At 52.7% G+C, this 20,568-nt stretch overlaps 1 protein-coding gene across 2 annotated transcripts in view; it reads right to left on the minus strand.

Moving 5' to 3' along the window:
* Window positions 1–225: 225 nt before the first annotated feature.
* Window positions 226–20,568, minus strand: part of LOC142304429 (cellular tumor antigen p53-like) — a 30,089-nt gene continuing 9,746 nt past the window's right edge. Inside the window, exons 2-11 of one of the 2 annotated variants that reach the window (XM_075346775.1) lie at window positions 18,376–18,458; window positions 8,031–8,070; window positions 7,710–7,883; window positions 7,430–7,616; window positions 6,258–6,367; window positions 6,066–6,175; window positions 5,188–5,309; window positions 1,483–1,562; window positions 1,334–1,416; window positions 226–443 (exon numbers count right to left, since the gene is read on the minus strand). In XM_075346775.1, coding sequence (XP_075202890.1) covers window positions 359–443; window positions 1,334–1,416; window positions 1,483–1,562; window positions 5,188–5,309; window positions 6,066–6,175; window positions 6,258–6,367; window positions 7,430–7,616; window positions 7,710–7,883; window positions 8,031–8,070; window positions 18,376–18,446 — 1,062 coding nt within the window. In that variant the 5' untranslated portion in view covers window positions 18,447–18,458 and the 3' untranslated portion in view covers window positions 226–358. Of the gene's footprint in view, window positions 444–1,333; window positions 1,417–1,482; window positions 1,563–5,187; window positions 5,310–6,065; window positions 6,176–6,257; window positions 6,371–7,429; window positions 7,617–7,709; window positions 7,884–8,030; window positions 8,071–18,375; window positions 18,459–20,568 lie in introns of both variants that reach the window. The other variant, XM_075346774.1, reaches the window with a different exon arrangement.

Genomic DNA, 20,568 nt, shown 5'->3' on the forward strand with positions numbered 1-20,568 from the left:
CTGCCACCTGTCTGGCCTCACTGCCCGACCCTACAACCCCCGCCACCTGTCCGGCCTCGCTGCCTGACCACCCCCACTCACGTGTCCGACCTCGCTGCCCCCTCAACCTTGCTGCCCTACCCCAGCGGCACCAGTTTTCCCTGGAACACTCCCAGGCATTCACCACCATTTCTGAGACGCATCCTCTCCTCAGAAAGCAGAGATGTGGAGAAAGAAGACGCCAAATTAAAAGGGAAAGTTTATTAAAAAAAAAAATTAATTCAATTGGCAGTGATTGTTAGAAAATTGAGTTTTGGGAAAGTCCTGTGGGTACGAAAGGAGGGGGGGGGGGGTACAAGGTCCAGGGGTATGGGGCCGGTCACTCCAGCTCCGGCTTGTCTTTCACCAGCAGCTTCTTTCCTTTCTTGGGCTTGATATCATCATATTTCCTGGACTTAAGGGTCCTGAAAAAGAAAAGACAAGAGCGAGGTGAAAGGAGGAGCCCTCAACCCCAAACCACCCACCGCACAGGGGCCCGGAGCATGCGCAACAATCAACCCCCCCCCCACAGGGGCCCGGAGCGTGCGCCCCCCCCCTCCCACAGGGGCCCGGAGCGTGTGCACTCCACTCCCCTCCCCCCCCGCAGGGGCCCAGAGCGTGCGCACAACCCCCCCACAGAGTGGCCCGGAACGTGCGCCCCCCCCCCCCACCCACAGGGGCCCGCAGCGTGCGGACCCCAACTCCCACACACACACAGGGGCCCGGAGCATGCGCACCCCACTCCTCCCCCCCCCCCGCAGGGGCCCAGAGCGTGCGCACAACCCCCCCCCCCCCCCACAGAGTGGCCCGGAGCGTGCACACAGGATTCTCTGGTGGATGGATGAGTGGGTAAGGGACATGATCAGCCGCATTCCCAATATATGTAAAGCGCTGTGGAATCAATAGCGCCGATCCCCAGATGATCCTGTATTGCACATCCCCACAATTCATCCTTTTCTTGCCCGCAGTGTGTGCGGTGGGGGTGTAGGTAGGTAGGCACGTATGTGTATATATCTTTCTATATCTCTATCTTTGTGGGGGTGTGCATGTATGTATGTATGTATGTATGTATGTATGTATGTATGTATGTATGTATGTATGTATGTATGTATGTATGTATGTATGTATGTATGTATGTGCGGGCGTGCAGGTGCGTGCGTAACCCCCACAACTCACTATGTCACTAGCTACATTGCAGTACTGTGCAGGTCAGCCGGCGATTGTGTGCTATGCACTGGCACCTGTTGCCTGTAACCTATAGGTGGGCTGCGGACCACCGGGGCGGTTCTACCCTCGGCAGCAGTCATGCACTTACAGCATCTGTTGGTTCAGTATATCCTGAGCCTTCAGGGCATCGTGCATCTTCTTCAGCAGCTCATAGTGCTCCGGGTCATGCACCTACAGAGAGAGGGAGGCTGTGAACACGGCCAACACCGGGGGCAGGACATATCCACGAGACGCTACCTCCAGGATGAAGGGCTTCTTCTCACTGGGACATTTCTTCTTGGGAAGAGCAGAATCCACAACCGGGGAACTGGGAAGAGCTGAAGTCAATAAAAGTAATGAGTCACCAAGTGTAAGCCCCCCTGCACCATGTCTGCAAAATAAGGGGGACGGAAAGTATTCACACCCTTTACATTTTTCCATCTTTGTTTCATCACAGCCATTTGGTAAATTCTCATTAATGTGCACTCTGCACCCGTCCCCCATCCCATCCCATCCCTCCCCCCATCCCATCCCATTCCCCCCCCCCACCCCATCTTCCCGTCTTGGCAGGAAAACACAGAAATGGACATTTTTTGCAAATTTATTTAAACAAGAAAAACTGAAATATCCCATGGTCATAAGTATTCAGCCCCTTTGCTCAGTATAACACATGGTGATAAGTATTCAGCCCCTTTGCTCAGTATAACACATGGTGATAAGTATTCAGCCCCTTTGCTGAGTATAACATGGTGATAAGTATTCAGCCCCTTTGCTCAGTATAAACACATGGTCATAAGTATTCAGCCCCTTTGCTCAGTATAACACATGGTGATAAGTATTCAGCCCCTTTGCTGAGTATAACATGGTGATAAGTATTCAGCCCCTTTGCTCAGTATAAACACATGGTCATAAGTATTCAGCCCCTTTGCTCGGTATAACACATGGTGGTAAGTATTCAGCCCCTTTGCTCAGTATAACACATGGTGGTAAGTATTCAGCCCCTTTGCTCAGTATAACACATGGTTGTAAGTATTCAGCCTCTTTGCTCAGTATAAACACATGGTCATAAGTATTCAGCCCCTTTGCTCAGTATAAACACATGGTCATAAGTATTCAGCCCCTTTGCTCGGTATAACACATGGTCATAAATATTCAGCCTCTTTGCTCGGTATAACACATGGTCATAAGTATTCAGCCCCTTTGCTCAGACACTCATATGTAAGTCCCATGCTGGCCATTTCCTCCTCCTTCATTGCAGTCCAGCTGTGTGTAATTACACTGATAGGACGTGATTTGGAAAGGCGCACACCTGTGTATATAAGACCTCACAGCTCACACTGCAGGTCACACCAAATGAGGATCATGAGGTCAAAGGAACTGCCCAAAAAGCTCAGAGACAGAATTGTGGCAAGGCATGATCTGGCCAAGGTTACAAAAGAATTTCTGCAGTACTCAAGGTTCCTAAGAGCACAGTGGCCTCCATAATCCTTACATAGAAGAAGTTTGGGACCAGCAGAACTCTTCCTAGACCCGGCCGTCCAGCCAAGCTGAGCAATCGTGAGAGAAGAGCCTTGGTGAGACCGGTAAAGAAGAACCCCAAGAGCTCCAGAGATGCAGTAGGGGGATGGGAGAAAGGTCCACAAAGTCACTTATCACTGCAGCCTCCACCAGTCAGGCCTTTATGGCAGAGTGGCCGACGGAAGCCTCTCCTCAGTGCAAGACATAAGAAAGCCGCATAGAGTTTACAAAAAACACATGAAGGCCTTGCAGACTACGAGAAATAAGATTCTCTGCTCTGATGAGACGAAGACAGAACTTATTGGTGATAATTATAAGTGGTATGTGTGGAGAAAACCAGGCCCTGCTCATCACCTGCCCAATACCATCCCCACAGTGAGACATGGTGGTGGCCGCATCATGCTATGGGGGCAGGGACAGGACGACTGGTTACAAATGAAGGAAAGATGAATGCGGCCAAGTACAGAGAGATCCTGGAAGAAAACCTCCTCCAGACGCTCTGGACCTCAGACTTGGCCGAAGCTTCACCTTCCAACAAGACAATAACCCTAAGCACACAGCTAAAATAACAAAGGAGCGGCTTCAGAACAACTCTGTGACCATTCCTGACCGGCCCGGCCACAGCCCTGACCTAAACCCAACTGAGCATCTCTGGTGAGACCTGAAGATGACGTCCACCAACGTTCACCATCCAACCTGACGGGACTGGAGAGGATCTGCAAGAAGAATGGCCGAGGATCCACAAATCCAGGATCCCAAGAAGACTAATGGCAGCACTAGCTCAAAAGGGAGGGTGCCTCTACTCAACATTGAGCAAAGGGGCTGAATACTTATGACCACAGGATATACTGAGCAAAGGGGCTGAATACTTATGACCACGGGATATACTGAGCAAAGGGGCTGAATACTTATGACCACGGGATATACTGAGCAAAGGGGCTGAATACTTATGACCACGGGATAGTGCAGTGTTTGTTTAATAAATTGGTAAAAATTTCTACATTTGTTTTTTTCTGGGAAGATGGGGGGGGGGGGAATCAGGAAACATACCAAATGGCTGCAATGAAACACCCCCCCCCCACACACACACACACACATAACCCCCCCCCCCCAGTCGGGTCAGTCTTTTTGTATAATTGGGGTATATACAGCCACAGCCCCTCTAGCCCAGCATGCATCATGCCTGGTATATATAATGTGTATATTATCTCCGCTCCTCTAGCCCAGCCTGCACCATGCCTGGTATATATAATGTGTATATTATCTCTGCCCCTCTAGCCCAGCCTGCACCATGCCTGGTATATATAATGTGTATATTATCTCTGCTCCTCTAGCCCAGCCTGCACCATGCCTGGTATATATAATGTGTATATTATCTCCGCCCCTCTAGCCCAGCCTGCACCATGCCTGGTATATATAATGTGTATATTATCTCTGCCCCTCTAGCCCAGCCTGCATCATGCCTGGTATATATAATGTGTATATTATCTCTGCTCCTCTAGCCCAGCCTGCACCATGCCTGGTATATATAATGTGTATATTATCTCTGCTCCTCTAGCCCAGCCTGCACCATGCCTGGTATATATAATGTGTATATTATCTCCGCCCCTCTAGCCCAGCCTGCACCATGCCTGGTATATATAATGTGTATTATCTCTGCCCCTCTAGCCCAGCCTGCATCATGCCTGGTATATATAATGTGTATATTATCTCCGCTCCTCTAGCCCAGCCTGCACCATGCCTGGTATATATAATGTGTATATTATCTCTGCCCCTCTAGCCCAGCCTGCACCATGCCTGGTATATATAATGTGTATATTATCTCTGCTCCTCTAGCCCAGCCTGCACCATGCCTGGTATATATAATGTGTATATTATCTCCGCCCCTCTAGCCCAGCCTGCACCATGCCTGGTATATATAATGTGTATATTATCTCTGCCCCTCTAGCCCAGCCTGCATCATGCCTGGTATATATAATGTGTATATTATCTCTGCTCCTCTAGCCCAGCCTGCACCATGCCTGGTATATATAATGTGTATATTATCTCTGCCCCTCTAGCCCAGCCTGCACCATGCCTGGTATATATAATGTGTATATTATCTCTGCTCCTCTAGCCCAGCCTGCACCATGCCTGGTATATATAATGTGTATATTATCTCCGCCCCTCTAGCCCAGCCTGCACCATGCCTGGTATATATAATGTGCATATTATCTCTGCCCCTCTAGCCCAGCCTGCATCATGCCTGGTATATATAATGTGTATATTATCTCTGCTCCTCTAGCCCAGCCTGCACCATGCCTGGTATATATAATGTGTATATTATCTCTGCTCCTCTAGCCCAGCCTGCACCATGCCTGGTATATATAATGTGTATATTATCTCTGCCCCTCTAGCCCAGCCTGCACAACACCCAGAAACTGTCATTGGATTAACCCTTCACACCTCTTTTTCCACTGTTTTTCAGCTCCTTCTTCTTCTGGAAATTTTCCTCCTCAATCCTGCGATCCCGCCCAGGACAAGCACAGATTCGAACTTCAAAGCATCGACGTCCTAGGACGAGACCCCTAAAAGACAAATTACCAGGCGGCTGGAGACTGGGGGGTGGGGAGCGAGAGCCGCGCAGGGGGGGGGGGGGGGTGGGGAGCGAGAGCCGCGCAGGGGGGTGGGGGGTGGGGAGCGAGAGCCGCGCAGGGTGGGGGGGGTGGGGAGCGAGAGCCGCGCAGGGGGGGGGGGGGGGGGTGGGGAGCGAGAGCCGCGCAGGGGGGGTGGGGTGGGGAGCGAGAGCCGCGCAGGGGGGGGGGGGGGGGGGGGGGGGGGAGCGAGAGCCGCGCAGGGGGGGGGGGGGGGGGTGGGGAGCGAGAGCCGCGCAGGGGGGGTGGGGTGGGGAGCGAGAGCCGCGCAGGGGGGGGGGGGGGGGGGGGGGAGCGAGAGCCGCGCAGGGGGGGGGGGGGGGCGAGAGCCGCGCAGGGGGGGGTGGGGAGGGAGAGACGCGCAGGGGGGGGGGTGTGTGGAGGGAGAGACGCGCAGCGGGGGGGGTGTGTGGAGGGAGAGACGCGCAGGTGGGGGGGTGTGTGGAGAAAGAGACGCGCAGGGGGGGGGGGGGGGTGTGTGGAGGGAGCGAGAGACGTGCAGGGGGGGGTGGAGGGAGCGAGAGAGAGACGCGCAGGGGAGGGAGCCAAAGGCGGCTGGAGAGGGGGGTGGAGGAAGTGAGATACGCACGGGTGGGGGAGGGGGAGCGAGAACCGCACGCGTGGGGGAGGACGAGAGACGGCAGCGCTCAGGCCTCAGATACCCTGACCTGCGCTGTACCCGCTACCTACTGTTTAGTCTCCAGCGTGATAACGGTCATGATGGGGCGACGGTTCATCCCACCCATGCAGGAGCTGTTACACATGTAGTTCAGGAGGAGGACGGTGCACTCGGAGCCCACCTGTGGAGGGAACGCAAGGTCAGCCAGGGGAAGGACGCCTCAAGAGAAGGGGAGCTCCGGTGGACGGGTCACAAGCCCCTACCTGTGGCTCCTCATACGGCACACACACGTGGTGACGACCATTGGAGTCCTCAGCGTAACAAGCCTGCACATTGCCTTCTACACGGATCAGGTGACTGCGGGGGGCAGAATCTGCTAAATAAGTAAATATATGTGACCTACTAACATTGAGACCCCAATACACAAGCAGCCGTGACAAGTGCATCCTATAACCAGCGCAGCGTACGGAGGGGGGGCCCCAGCACAGCGTACGGAGGGGGGGGCCCCAGCACAGCGTACGGAGGGGGGGGCCCCAGCACAGCGTACGGAGGGGGGGGCCCCAGCACAGCGTACGGAGGGGGGGGGCCCCAGCGCAGCGTACGGAGGGGGGGGCCCCAGCGCAGCGTACGGAGGGGGGGGGCCCCAGCGCAGCGTACGGAGGGGGGGGCCCCAGCACAGCGTACGGAGGGGGGGGGCCCCAGCACAGCGTACGGAGGGGGGGGGGGCCCCAGCACAGCGTACGGAGGGGGGGGGGGCCCCAGCACAGCGTACGGAGGGGGGGGGGGCCCCAGCACAGCGTACGGAGGGGGGGGGGGCCCCAGCACAGCGTACGGAGGGGGGGGGGGCCCCAGCACAGCGTACGGAGGGGGGGGGGGCCCCAGCACAGCGTACGGAGGGGGGGGGCCCCAGCACAGCGTACGGAGGGGGGGGGCCCCAGCACAGCGTACGGAGGGGGGGGGCCCCAGCACAGCGTACGGAGGGGGGGGGGCCCCAGCACAGCGTACGGAGGGGGGGGGGCCCCAGCACAGCGTACGGAGGGGGGGGGCCCCAGCACAGCGTACGGAGGGGGGGGGGCCCCAGCACAGCGTACGGAGGGGGGGGGCCCCAGCACAGCGTACGGAGGGGGGGGGCCCCAGCACAGCGTACGGAGGGGGGGGGGCCCCAGCACAGCGTACGGAGGGGGGGGGCCCCAGCACAGCGTACGGAGGGGGGGGGGCCCCAGCACAGCGTACGGAGGGGGGGGGGCCCCAGCACAGCGTACGGAGGGGGGGGGGCCCCAGCACAGCGTACGGAGGGGGGGGGCCCCAGCACAGCGTACGGAGGGGGGGGGGCCCCAGCACAGCGTACGGAGGGGGGGGCCCCAGCACAGCGTACGGAGGGGGGGGGGGCCCCAGCACAGCGTACGGAGGGGGGGGGGCCCAGCCCCGCACTCACCTTCCCCGGCCTCCAGGCTCCTCTCATGGTGTGGGCACCGTCTCACCACCTCGGCCACGTGCTCGGATTTCTTGTACACGGCCACAGCGCGGATCACGGACTCGGGGGGAGGTGAACTCTGCGTCTGGATCAGAACCGGACAGGTCTTGGCTGACTGGCAGAAGAGCTTGTTCAGGTCTGGAGAATACTGGAAGGACAGAGGGGATGTGATCAGGGGTCCGCATCACTGGGAGGGAGGGGTGTGCGCTCACTAGTCCGGACATGCCCTCCGCACACTCACCGTGCAGGTCACAGACTTGGCTGTCCCGTTCTGCTGGAACTCCAGCTGTAAGCTGTGCTGCCCGGGGTAATCCTCTGTGGAGGGGACGGCCGAATTGGAGACGAGGGCAAACGTGCTGCTCACTCCGCCCTCCTGTATGTCCGACATGATGGGTGACAGCGAGTACTCCAAGCCCTGGAGAAGAGAACTGATGAGACCAAAGCAGTGCGGGCAGTGACTGAGGCAGTGCGACACCCACCGCCCCACCACCGCCCACCCCGGATATACACGTATGGGGGAAACCTGAGCCGGAGCGCAGTACCAAACACAACGGGCACTCACCAAAGGCTCATCCTTGTACGCCACATCATCAACTGGCAGCCTGAAAGAGACAAGATAATATTTATTCACTTATATAGCGCTATTAATTCCACATCGCTTTACATACATTGCGAGCCCCAATGGGGACAGTGTGGCCAATCTAAATTCCCTATCAGTATGTCTTTGGAGTGTGGGAGGAACCCGGAGGAAACCGACGCAAACACGGGGAGAACATAAACTCCTTGCAGATGGTGTGCTTGGTGGGATTATAACCCAGGACCCCAGTGCTAACCACTGAGCCACCGTGAGAGCGGATACAGTCCAGGTAAAAAGGGGCAAAATGCGAGTTGTTCCTTCAATGCCCAACGAGGACCACAAAAGACGGAGACAATATATTTTACACACACAGTGCTTTTAATAAAGTATCCACTCCCCATAAACTTTTCCACATTCTTCACGCTACCCCCACTATCTCCCATGTCTGGGATTTTCTGTGACACCAGAGTACAAGAATCTGAGGTGTAAAGGAATAATAGTCATCCTGTGGACAGATTCTCCTCCTGAGCTGTGATCTCTGCTCGTCCCGTGGACAGATTCTCCCCCTGAGCTGTGATCTCTGCTCGTCCCGTGGACAGATTCTCCCCCTGAGCTGTGATCTCCGCTCGTCCCGTGGACAGATTCTCCTCCTGAGCTGTGATCTCCGCTCGTCCTGTGGACAGATTCTTCTCCTGAGCTGTGATCTCCGCTCGTCCTGTGGACAGATTTTCCCCCTGAGCTGTGATCTCCGCTCGTCCTGTGGACAGATTCTCCTCCTGAGCTGTGATCTCCGCTCGTCCTGTGGACAGATTCTCCTCCTGAGCTGTGATCTCCGCTCGTCCTGTGGACAGATTCTCCTCCTGAGCTGTGATCTCCGCTCGTCCCGTGGACAGATTCTCCTCCTGAGCTGTGATCTCTGCTCGTCCCGTGGACAGATTCTCCCCCTGAGCTGTGATCTCCGCTCGTCCCGTGGACAGATTCTCCTCCTGAGCTGTGATCTCCGCTCGTCCTGTGGACAGATTTTCCCCCTGAGCTGTGATCTCCGCTCGTCCTGTGGACAGATTCTCCTCCTGAGCTGTGATCTCCGCTCGTCCTGTGGACAGATTCTCCCCCTGAGCTGTGATCTCCGCTCGTCCTGTGGACAGATTCTCCTCCTGAGCTGTGATCTCTGCTCGTCCTGTGGACAGATTTTCCCCCTGAGCTGTGATCTCTGCTCGTCCTGTGGACAGATTCTCCTCCTGAGCGGTGATCTCTGCTCGTCCTGTGGACAGATTCTCCCCCTGAGCTGTGATCTCTGCTCGTCCTGTGGACAGATTCTCCTCCTGAGCTGTGATCTCTGCTCGTCCTGTGGACAGATTCTCCCCCTGAGCTGTGATCTCTGCTCGTCCTGTGGACAGATTCTCCCCCTGAGCTGTGATCTCTGCTCGTCCTGTGGACAGGTTCTCCCCCTGAGCTGTGATCTCTGCTCGTCCTGTGGACAGATTCTCCCCCTGAGCTGTGATCTCTGCTCGTCCTGTGGACAGATTCTCCCCCTGAGCTGTGATCTCTGCAGGGGGAGCCCAAGAGCGGAACCCATCCAGAAAACAAAATATTGCTGCCTGTTGTGAATGCTATCTCCCCAAACTACACAAAGATCCAGAAAGCCCTCCTGGTCGTGCACTCATTTCTGGAATTGGGTCCTGCATGGCCAATTCATCAACGTACGTAAACTTTACAGCAGAGTGCCAAATAATTGCTGGCCCCTGTAACAGATTTTACAAACCACAAATTGGATAGATCTTCCCTATATACAGTAATGGAGCACAAGTAGGGGTGAAGCATTTATCTCCTGAACACACCGCATTCACTCTGGAGTGTAGAAGACTGTTATGATGACCAGAAGTGGGTACCGCCATGGGGACCAGATTTACGCCTCGCTATGCCACTTTATACATGGGCTGGTGGGAAAGTTCTACCATACTCCTGGCTGGTGACCCGTGCACATATCTGCCCCGGTGACAGATATACGGATGATATTATATTGGTGTGACAAGCTTCTTACAGATCAATGACAATGCGATGTGTTGGAGGTTTGCCTCCACATATAGACATGAGACTAGCAATAGTTTAGACATGAAAAGGTATTTGTACAGAATAATACGCTGGCAACAAATTGCTACCGAAAATCGGTTGATTCCAATAGCAACTGTTGGTCCCAATAAAGCTATCTATGCATTTGGTTACCTAATATTCCTAAAAAATGTAAGCGGGTACGCTGAAACTACGAAAATCAAAGACTATATAGAGAAGGTGACCCCCACCTGAAACACCAGTTTCAAAATAGGACACACTGAAAGCGCCTTAGATAAGGCCCTGATGGCCACTAGGAGTCTCCCACCACATCTCGATTAATACGGAAAGGAAACGCCTATACCACCCAGGAGGAACGGCATCGATTCCCAGAATTAAGCAATGCACAAGCTGAAGTAACCTATGGCCAATTACTAAACAGGACCCAGCAGTGGGGAATGCGCGGACCCTTGTCCTAGATGTGTTCGGCCTGTGACCTGGGCCTTTTCATTGCTCCCTCTGTAAAGCACAGACACAATGGGGCCTCTAAACCAGATCCCACTAACGGATCATCCGGGGTACACGTGGGGTACGGGGCCATCTCAGGCTACATTCAGGCTGTCTCATCGAAAGACGGTCTACAAGGTTCCTCTCTGTGCTATGGCTACAAACAAGTAATCGCCCCCCAAAATACTCAACCAAAATGGACAAGGTAAATTCATGGGGTCAGCTGCATTTTTTGCCATAGGATTGGCGCAATTCTACCCATTTGTGGAAAAAACTTGTGGGACGCACAAGCCGAAAAATGTATTAGAATTTGGGGACACTTACAATATCCTCCAGCAATACATGGTTAACACAGAAGAAGTCAATGAAAGGAACCCTCTTTATAGGCCTGGAAACATGCCGAGTGACTGGCACGGTGGATGTGATGGAGACATAGGTCCCGGGTAGAAAGGAGTCGATGTCTGAATTACACTCAATGATCACAGGTTGCTCAAGAAGTTCCGGACCATAAAATACCTCTTCGATCTGCTGCTGCGTCCACAGGACGTGGCCCAGGGTTATCGAGGTGTATGTGCAAGACCAAGCGCCAGACTAACAAATGCCGGTGCCTCAAAAATCAATGACGTGCAAGTCAAAATGCCACGCTAGCCTCCCGTGCTGCAGCAGAGTCAGGAATGACACTTCCGATGCCTTTTATTTTGTTTCCCAGTAAAGAGATCCTGTTCATTTTGCATTTCTTCTTCCATGTTTTTTTGACTGTTTGTTACTAAAGACTAAGGCTCTGTGCGCACGTTGCATATTTACATGCAGTTACGCTGCGATCTGCACCACAGCGTAACTGCATGCGTCCTGCGTCCCCTGCATAATCTATGAAGAGCTGCTGCCAGAAGCGCGCGTTCTAAGAAGTGACATGTTACTTCTTTCCTGCATCCCCCGCCCTGTCTATGGGAGGAGCTGCAGGCAGAGCGCATGGAATCGGCTTTTTTTTTTTTTTTCCATTACGGACTTTTTCTGCAGCGATTTGAAGCGCACGTGTGCTGTTCAAATCGCTGCAGAAATTTCTGCAGTGACAGTACGCAACGTGCGCACATAGCCTAAGGCTATGTGCCCATGGGAGCTTGTATCTGCGGATTTTGCCGCGGAAAACCTGCGGATTTATCTGGATTTTCCAGATAAATCTGCAGGTTTTAGCATGTACAGTCACTCTCCAAGGTATCCTATGGGACATGGGGAGTGCTGTGTCCACGCTGCGGAAAGTGCGGCAGCCGAACATGCTGCGGATGTAGGCATCCGCATGTATAATTGCATGTCAATTATTCATGCAGAATTACCTGCGGATGTCCCGGCCCTCTGCTATGGAGATAGAGGCCGGGACGTCCGCAGGTAAGCCGCATGAATGTCCGCATGTTTCCTGCAGCTATTCCGCTGTAATCCGCAGGTACGAGCGCCTGTGGGCACATAGCCTAATAGTCAGGAATGACACTTCCGTTTCTTTGTGTTTTTCCCAGTACAGAGATCCTGCTGTTCATTTAGGATTTCTTCTTTCATGTTTTTGACTGTTTGTTACTAAACACTAATAGTCAGGAATGACACTTCGGTTTCTTTGTGTTTTTCCCAGTACAGAGATCCTGTTCATTTTGCATTTCTTCTTTTATTAGTTGTTTGACTGTTTGTTACTAGACTTTTCCAATCTGGGCATTACACCAGACTTTGCCGGAGCAGTTCTTGTCATTCTTTATAATACCGAGACATTTTATGTAATGCCTAGGAAAAGTATAGAACACAGATATTTCATACCTTGCCTGTAAACGACAGCAGGGATTGTATACATTGCCTAGGTATTCTATAGGATGCCGGGTTTTTATACATTGCCTGTAACATATACACTACTAACCGTTTATTTTGCTGCTGTCCCATTCATATAGAAATATTATACTACTGCTACCTATACTGTAACTGTATTCTGATACAGAAAGACTGCATGTGTAACAAAGGCCGAGAAGTGGCCACTGAACTTAGAGCATCACAGAGTGTCACCTAAAAGTTGTACAGAGATACAGAGAGACTGGGAAAGTCTTTGGCCATATGGCACATTGATGACCGCTCCAATGTGAACAATGCCCTTCGGGACCAGATGATGCGTGCCACACAACGCCGGACACATTTAACGGGAGGAGAGAGGCCCTCAAGCCTCACATCACATACTTCAAAACAGTTTTCGTCAGCATGGTCTGCATGCTAGATGACCTGCAAGGTACCTGACCACGCCACCAGGCACAGGTGTTATTTAAGTTGGGCGAGGGACCAGTGGCCTCATTGCTGGTCACTGATTAAAGTCAATTCATGCAATGCAGAAATAATGGCTGAGACGTCAAAGAGCTGTGCACCAGCCACTGTGGTCACCAGACGAGCCTTTCGTGGTGGTGGTGGTGGTGTTACAGTGCGGGTCGGTGTGTGTGGTCAGACCAGAACAGCCCCACACTGACTGGTACAGTTACAGCCCCTACTACTGGAATAACATCATTCAGCCTGTGATTGTGCCTCTACATGAACAGCATTGGCCTAATGTCACCTTCATGGAGTGGCCAGCTCTCTCCAGACCCGATTCCCATAGAAGCCTATGTGATCAACTGAGTCTCCGTGTAGAGGCCGTAACTCTAACCCAGAACCTCAGTAATCTGGGGGCTGCTCTTCAAAAAGAGTGGGACTCCATGCTTCCACAGACAATAACTCCACCTGTGACCAGCAGGAGGCGGCGCTGTCAGCTGGAAATGATGCTCAAGACTACAGGACGGGTTATTGAGACACTGACTTTTTTGGGGGGGGATTTGAACATCAACCACCGATGCTGATTTATTTTTCAACCAATTGTGCGAGATGAGATCGCCATTGCTGCTTCTACTTACATGACGGAGTGTCACGATAAAATATCACTGAAGAGTGAACATTTTACATAGATTTCAACCGCTGCTGATTCAGCAGTTTTCCCGAAACTTCAGCTGTGACAAAACAACATCATCCGGACAATCCAGCGTAGGATTTATACATAATCTGCATTTATTACATGAAATAAGGATCTGACAACAGAAAAACTGCATGTTTCCAGTGGATCTTCACCTGGTTTGTACACACTGGAGCAGCAGTTTTGACGACTCCTCCGCACAGATCTTCTCCAGATCTTTCCGGTCACTCCTCCGCACAGATCTTCTCCAGATCTTTCCGGTCACTCCTCCGCACAGATCTTCTCCAGATCTTTCCGGTCACTCCTCCGCACAGATCTTCTCCAGATCTTTCCGGTCGCTCCTCCATACAGATCTTCTCCAGATCTTTCCGGTCACTCCTCCATACAGATCTAACCCAGATCTCTCCGGTCAGTCTTCCATACAGATCTTCTCCAGATCTTTCCGGTCACTCCTCCGCACAGATCTTCTCCAGATCTTTCCGGTCACTCCTCCGCACAGATCTTCTCCAGATCTTTCCGGTCACTCCTCCGCACAGATCTTCTCCAGATCTTTCCGGTCGCTCCTCCATACAGATCTTCTCCAGATCTTTCCGGTCGCTCCTCCATACAGATCTTCTCCAGATCTTTCCGGTCACTCCTCCATACAGATCTTCTCCAGATCTTTCCGGTCACTCCTCCGCACAGATCTTCTCCAGATCTCTCCGGTCAGTCTTCCATACAGATCTTCTCCAGATCTTTCCGGTCACTCCTCCGCACAGATCTTCTCCAGATCTTTCCGGTCACTCCTCCGCACAGATCTTCTCCAGATCTTTCCGGTCACTCCTCCGCACAGATCTTCTCCAGATCTTTCAGGTCACTCCTCCATACAGATCTTCTCCAGATCTTTCCGGTCGCTCCTCCATACAGATCTTCTCCAGATCTTTCCGGTCACTCCTCCATACAGATCTAACCCAGATCTCTCCGGTCAGTCTTCCATACAGATCTTCTCCAGATCTTTCCGGTCACTCCTCCATACAGATCTTCTCCAGATCTTTCCGGTCACTCCTCCATACAGATCTAACCCAGATCTCTCCGGTCACTCCTCCATACAGATCTTCTCCAGATCTTTCCGGTCGCTCCTCCGCACAGCTCTTCTCCAGATCTTTCCGGTCACTCCTCCGCACAGATCTTCTCCAGATCTTTCCGGTCACTCCTCCACACAGATCTTCTCCAGATCTTTCCGGTCGCTCCTCCATACAGATCTTCTCCAGATCTTTCCGGTCGCTCCTCCGCACAGATCTTCTCCAGATCTTTCCGGTCACTCCTCCATACAGATCTTCTCCTGATCTTTCAGGTTTCGGGGCTGTCGCTGGACAACATTGATTTTCAGCTCCTCCAGAGATTTTCTCTTGGGTCAGGTCTGGAGACTCGCTAGGCCACTCCAGGACATTGAAATTCTTCTTACGGAGCCACTCAGTTGTTCTGGCTGTGTGTTTCGGAACATTTTCATGCTGGAAGACCCAGCCATGACCCATCTTCAATGCTCTTAGTGAGGGAAAGAGATTGGCTAAATCTAATACACGACCCCACCCATCCTCTCTTCATTACAATGCAGTCGCACTGTTCCCGTTGCAGAAAAGCCCCCCACCCCCAAGTATAATGTTTCTGCCCTCATGCGTCACTGTTGGGATGGTGTGCCTCGGGTTGTACTTCTTCCTCCAAACATGGCGAGTGGAGCTGATACCAAAACGTTCTATTTTGGTCCCATCTGACCTTCTCCCATACCACCTCTGAATAATCCAGATGGTCATTGGTGAACTTCAAATGGGCCTGGACATGTGCTGGCATCAGCAGTGGGACTGTTGTGAAAACATTTGAATAAGATTTCAGTTTGGGGCTCCCTCTTGTGGTCAGTGCTGGTAATGAAGTTGGCTTGCAGAATAGAAACCAGACAGCTGGGGAGGATTGCCAATCAGGCCATGTGGATTGGGCCTATATAACTGAGTAGTGTTCTCTTGTTCCTTGTATCTCCTGTGTGCTAAGGACATTCTGAAAGCAGCCCTTTTCTCTGTGTCTACCAGAACTCCTCTCAGATAAGTTGGTCTTTGTACCTCTGCTTATGGTTTCTACTTTGTTATTTTGCCTGTGTGGAGTTCTTGGTGGAGTTGGATCATTCCCTGCTGGGAATGTCTGTGTACCTTGCTCAATGTTCTGCTATGTATTGTGTTTGGTCATGCTTGGTACAAGATTCACTCCCTCCTCTATATCAGTGTTTTTCTTGGATCGCAGTAACACCAGAGTACTGATATAGTGGGGGAGAGCCTGTGTAGGCTCAGTATATTTCCATATCAGGCGTGCTGGTATTTACTAGGGTTTTTACGGCTGCTGTCAGTGCTCTTTCCTATCCTTTCCTATGCAGATAGTTTAGGCCTCATCTTTGCTGAATCTGTTCTCTAGATACGTATTGTGTTTTCTTATATCACCGTAGTCTTTTACATGTGGGGGGCTATCTACAGTATATCTTTGGGGACTACTCCGAGGCAGATTAGCTTTTCTAATATTTCTCTCTGTAAGAATATTTAATTCTCCGGCTGGGTCGAGGCGACTAGGTCATCATTGGCACGCCCCACGACTACTTCTAGTTGTGTGTCAGGATTAGGTCTGCAATCCGTTAAAGTTCCAGCCACTCTGGTTATTTTTGGGGTTTCCGAGTTTTTGTCCTTTCTTTTCCTCCTCGGTCACTGAATCATAACAGGGGACTAATGCATGCCCTGCAGGATCTTACTCCATGATGGCATAGTGTTACTAACTAATGTCTGAGACTGTGGCCCTGCTCTCTTCAGGTAACTGACAGGTTCTCCTGTGTAGTGCTGGGCTGATTCCTGACCTTTCTCAGAATCAACATTGCCCCATGAGGCGAGATTTTGCATGAAGTAAGACTGACAGTCATATTTTGTTTCTTCCATTTTATAATAATTGTGCCAACAGTTGTTGCCTTCTCACCAAGCTGCTTGCCTACTGTCCTGTAGTCCATGCCAGCCTTGTGCAGGTCTACAATGTTGTTCCTGGTGTCCTTAGACAGCTCTTTGGTCTTGGCAATGGTGAAGAGGTTGGTGTGTGATTGAGTGTGTGGACAGGGGTCTTATATACAGGTAATGTCAAACAGGAGCAATTAATCCAGGTAATGAGTGCAGAGAAGGAGAAAAAGTAACAGGTCTGTGAGAGCAGAATTCCTGCTGATTGGTCGGTGATAAAATACTTCTTCATGCAATAAAATGCACGCGCCATTCCGGGGCTGCACAGACCACCGCGCCATTCCGGGGCTGCACAGACCCCCGCGCCATTCCGGGGCTGCACAGACCCCCGCGCCATTCCGGGGCTGCACAGACCCCCGCGCCATTCCGGGGCTGCACAGACCCCCGCGCCATTCCGGGGCTGCACAGACCCCCGAGCCATTCCGGGGCTGAACAGACCCCCGCGCCATTCCGGGGCTTAACAGACCCCCGCGCCATTCCGGGGCTTAACAGACCTACATGCCGGTTCATGAAAATTATCTGATCGTCTTTTAGAATTAAAAATAAACATTAAGTTACAAACCGTTCTAATCCACAAGGTGAGTGATTTTTGGTGACGCACAGCGGTTGTCTCATGGCAGACTGATCAGAGCCATATTGTCTGTTACAGGTCTATGGCCTCAGCCCTTCTGACTACATAACTCACAGGAAAGTTCTGCAGTCAGACTGAACTAGTGACCAATGAGAGAGCAGCTATCTCCACCAATCCTGAAAGACAACAGAACTAGTGACCAATGAGAGAGCCGCCATCTCCACCAATCCTGAAAGACAACAGAACTAGTGACCAATGAGAGAGCAGCCATCTCCACCAATCCTGAAAGACAACAGAACTAGTGACCAATGAGAGAGCAGCCATCTCCACCAATCCTGAAAGACAACAGAACTAGTGACCAATGAGAGAGCAGCCATCTCCACCAATCCTGAAAGACATAATACTCTGAAATGGGAGCTGAGGGGCATAACTGGGCCTTGCTTCTGTCACCAGGTAACTAATCTATATGGAGTCAGCCGAGGAACTTTGGTTCCAGGGGGGGGGTTGTGGTGGAAATTACATCACGGCTTGAGGATTCATTCTACAGGGACTCAGCATAGGATGCACAGTTCCAGCTGGAGGATCACAGAACCGCTTCACTTTTCAAAACCAAGCCCTCGAATGTGCTTGGAGAACCCAGGTTGGGACAATTCAATCGCCCGGCTACATACTTTGCTGTGTTTGATCAGCTTCCTGCTATCAGGGGGCGCCCACAAAAACCGAGGGGCTGCTGGCTGGGATAGTGACTCTAGATGCTCCGAAATCACAACAATTCTAATCCCTGGTGGCCAGTGAAAGGGTGAGACTGTCGCTTGCACCATCTTGTGCTCTTCCTGGGAATGTTCTATATGTTATTGCCTGTTGGTGACCAATAAAGTCTCACCAATGTGTGGTGCCCGCACCCTGTGCTATCTGTAGTGTTCTGCCCACAGGGAAGGCGTGCGGGCGCTCAGTGGCATAAGCCCTGGTCCGTGCGGTCCTTATAACACTGAGGCCAGCGAACGAGAGCACCCACGGCGCCCCCAGCAGTCCCCCCCCCCCACACAAGCGCAGCACCGCTCTCCCAGCAGTCCCCCCCCCACATGCGCAGCGCCGCTCCCCCAGCAGTCCCCCCCCCCCCTACACGAGCAGCGCCGCTCCCCCCAGCAGTCCTCCCGTACATGCGCAGCGCCGCTCACCCCAGCAGTCCCCCTGAACACGCGCAGCGCCGTGGCACCAGACACTCACAGACTCCACAGGTCCTCGAAGGTTTCCTGGCTTAGCGGAGGCTCCAGCCCTCCCTCACTCGGTGGGTCCATGGGGGCCGGTTACTGTGGAAGAAAGAAGCTGATGAAGTTACAATGCGGTGCCCTGATGTGAAGACACAAACTACAAAACCTGTGCAACTGGCATAAAAAGGTGCATCAATGTGGGCACTGAAGGAGTTACTGAAAGGGTTAACTCACTCTGGGCCACTGATGTCCCCCCACCAATACACAGTGATGCCCCAAATCCACCTCCGGTCACTGCAGCCGGCCCCGGCGGGCTCTGCGCCTCAGACTGCATCACCATGGGTAAAGACGCACAGCGGTGAGAACAGACGATGTAACCGCCCCTGTGCCGCGCTGCGTACGGCAGAAATCAGTATTTCCCGACTGACGGAGCTGCTACTGACAAAAAAGCTTCCAACGAAGGGAGCAGACGGCGACTGAGCTGATAACGGCACTGATTGTTTTAAGGGTTAAAGGGGTTATCTGGCACTCGGTCACCAGTGCGCACCGACACCGTCTCCTTTCATCAGGGGCCGGCGCACTGACCGTAGGAACGCGATCTCCATACATGCCACATACATGGGCGCAGCCATCACCCGAGCACACCGACACCGTATGCCCACACACCTGCGACTCCTCACACCAGGGGCTGGCGGCTCACTGTGACCGTAGGAACGTGATCTCCATACATGCCACATACATGGGCGCAGCCATCACCCGAGCACACCGACACCGTGCTCCCACACACCTGCGACTCCTCACACCAGGGGCCGGCTCACTGTGACCGTAGGAACGCGATCTCCATACATGCCACATACATGGGCACAGCCATCACCCGAGCACACCGACACCGTGCTCCCACACACCTGCGACTCCTCACACCAGGGGCCGGCTCACTGTGACCGTAGGAACGCGATCTCCATACATGGGCGCAGCCATCACCCGAGCACACCGACACCGTATGCCCACACACCTGCGACTCCTCACACCAGGGGCCAGCTCACTGTGACTGTAGGAACGCGATCTCCATACATGCCACATACATGGGCGCAGCCATCACCCGAGCACACAGACACCGTGCGCCCACACACCTGCGACGGCTCACTGCGAGTGTGCTCTGGTGACCCCGGCAGATTTTTTGCTTTCTTGGCCGGTCTTCAGAGAATACGGAGAGTGCGAGGTACTGAAGTAAAGGGAGGCGACTGAAGATAAGTGTGGCATAGTTTTAACACAATCTCATAGTGGTGATAACTGTAGCTGTTTAAGAAGAGAAGAGTTGCCGTAAGCTGATCGATTGCTGGGACTTGCCGGGTCTCGCTGTTTGAGGACATCGCAAAACCGCGCGCCTGACGGCGCGCGACTTTCGCCTGTCATACGCTACATCAGCATTATGGAAGAGAAGAAAATCCACATGGTCACCTGCAACACATGCTACATGTTTACGGATCTGCCGCACAAGAAATTCAACTTCACCTGTCAAAAGTGCAAACTTGTTGCCCTCTTAGAGGAAAAGGTGCGGGGACTGGAAGAAAGAATAGCAACTTTGAAGCTAATTAAAGAACATGAGGACTTCTTGGACGAGGCAGAAGCAACAATTCAGGATATGGAAAGTGAGAAAAGCTTCAGAACACATACAGAGGCTGAAAAGTGGACACATGTGACCAAAAGAAGCCAGCGGATCAAGTGGTCGGCACCACCCACACAGCTTAGCAACCAATATGAAGCCCTCATGCTGGAGAAGGAAAATGGCACAGCTCAGGATGATACCGTCTCTACAGGAGAAGACACAGTATCATCAAAAGAAGTTACTTTGTCAACAAAAGCAGAAACAAAAGACACTCAAAAGCACTCAGGAGCAACAAGCAGAGCGTCCAGAAAGAAAAGAAGAGTGGTAGTTATGGGCGACTCACTACTAAGAGGCACGGAGGCAACTATCTGCAGGCCGGACATAACCGCACGAGAAGTATGCTGCCTCCCTGGAGCAAAAATCAAGGATGTGGCCAACAGGATACCAACTATCCTCGGATCCAAGGACGAATACCCGTTCCTATTGATACATGTAGGAACAAACGACACGGCAAGAAATGATCTGCCAACTATTTGTGAAGACTTTGAAATTCTGGGGAAGAAAATAAAGGAACGGAACGTACAGGTTGTTTTCTCATCAATC

Source organism: Anomaloglossus baeobatrachus, chromosome 4 (genome assembly GCF_048569485.1).
Source record: "Anomaloglossus baeobatrachus isolate aAnoBae1 chromosome 4, aAnoBae1.hap1, whole genome shotgun sequence".
NCBI classification, from domain to species: Eukaryota; Metazoa; Chordata; class Amphibia; order Anura; family Aromobatidae; genus Anomaloglossus; species Anomaloglossus baeobatrachus.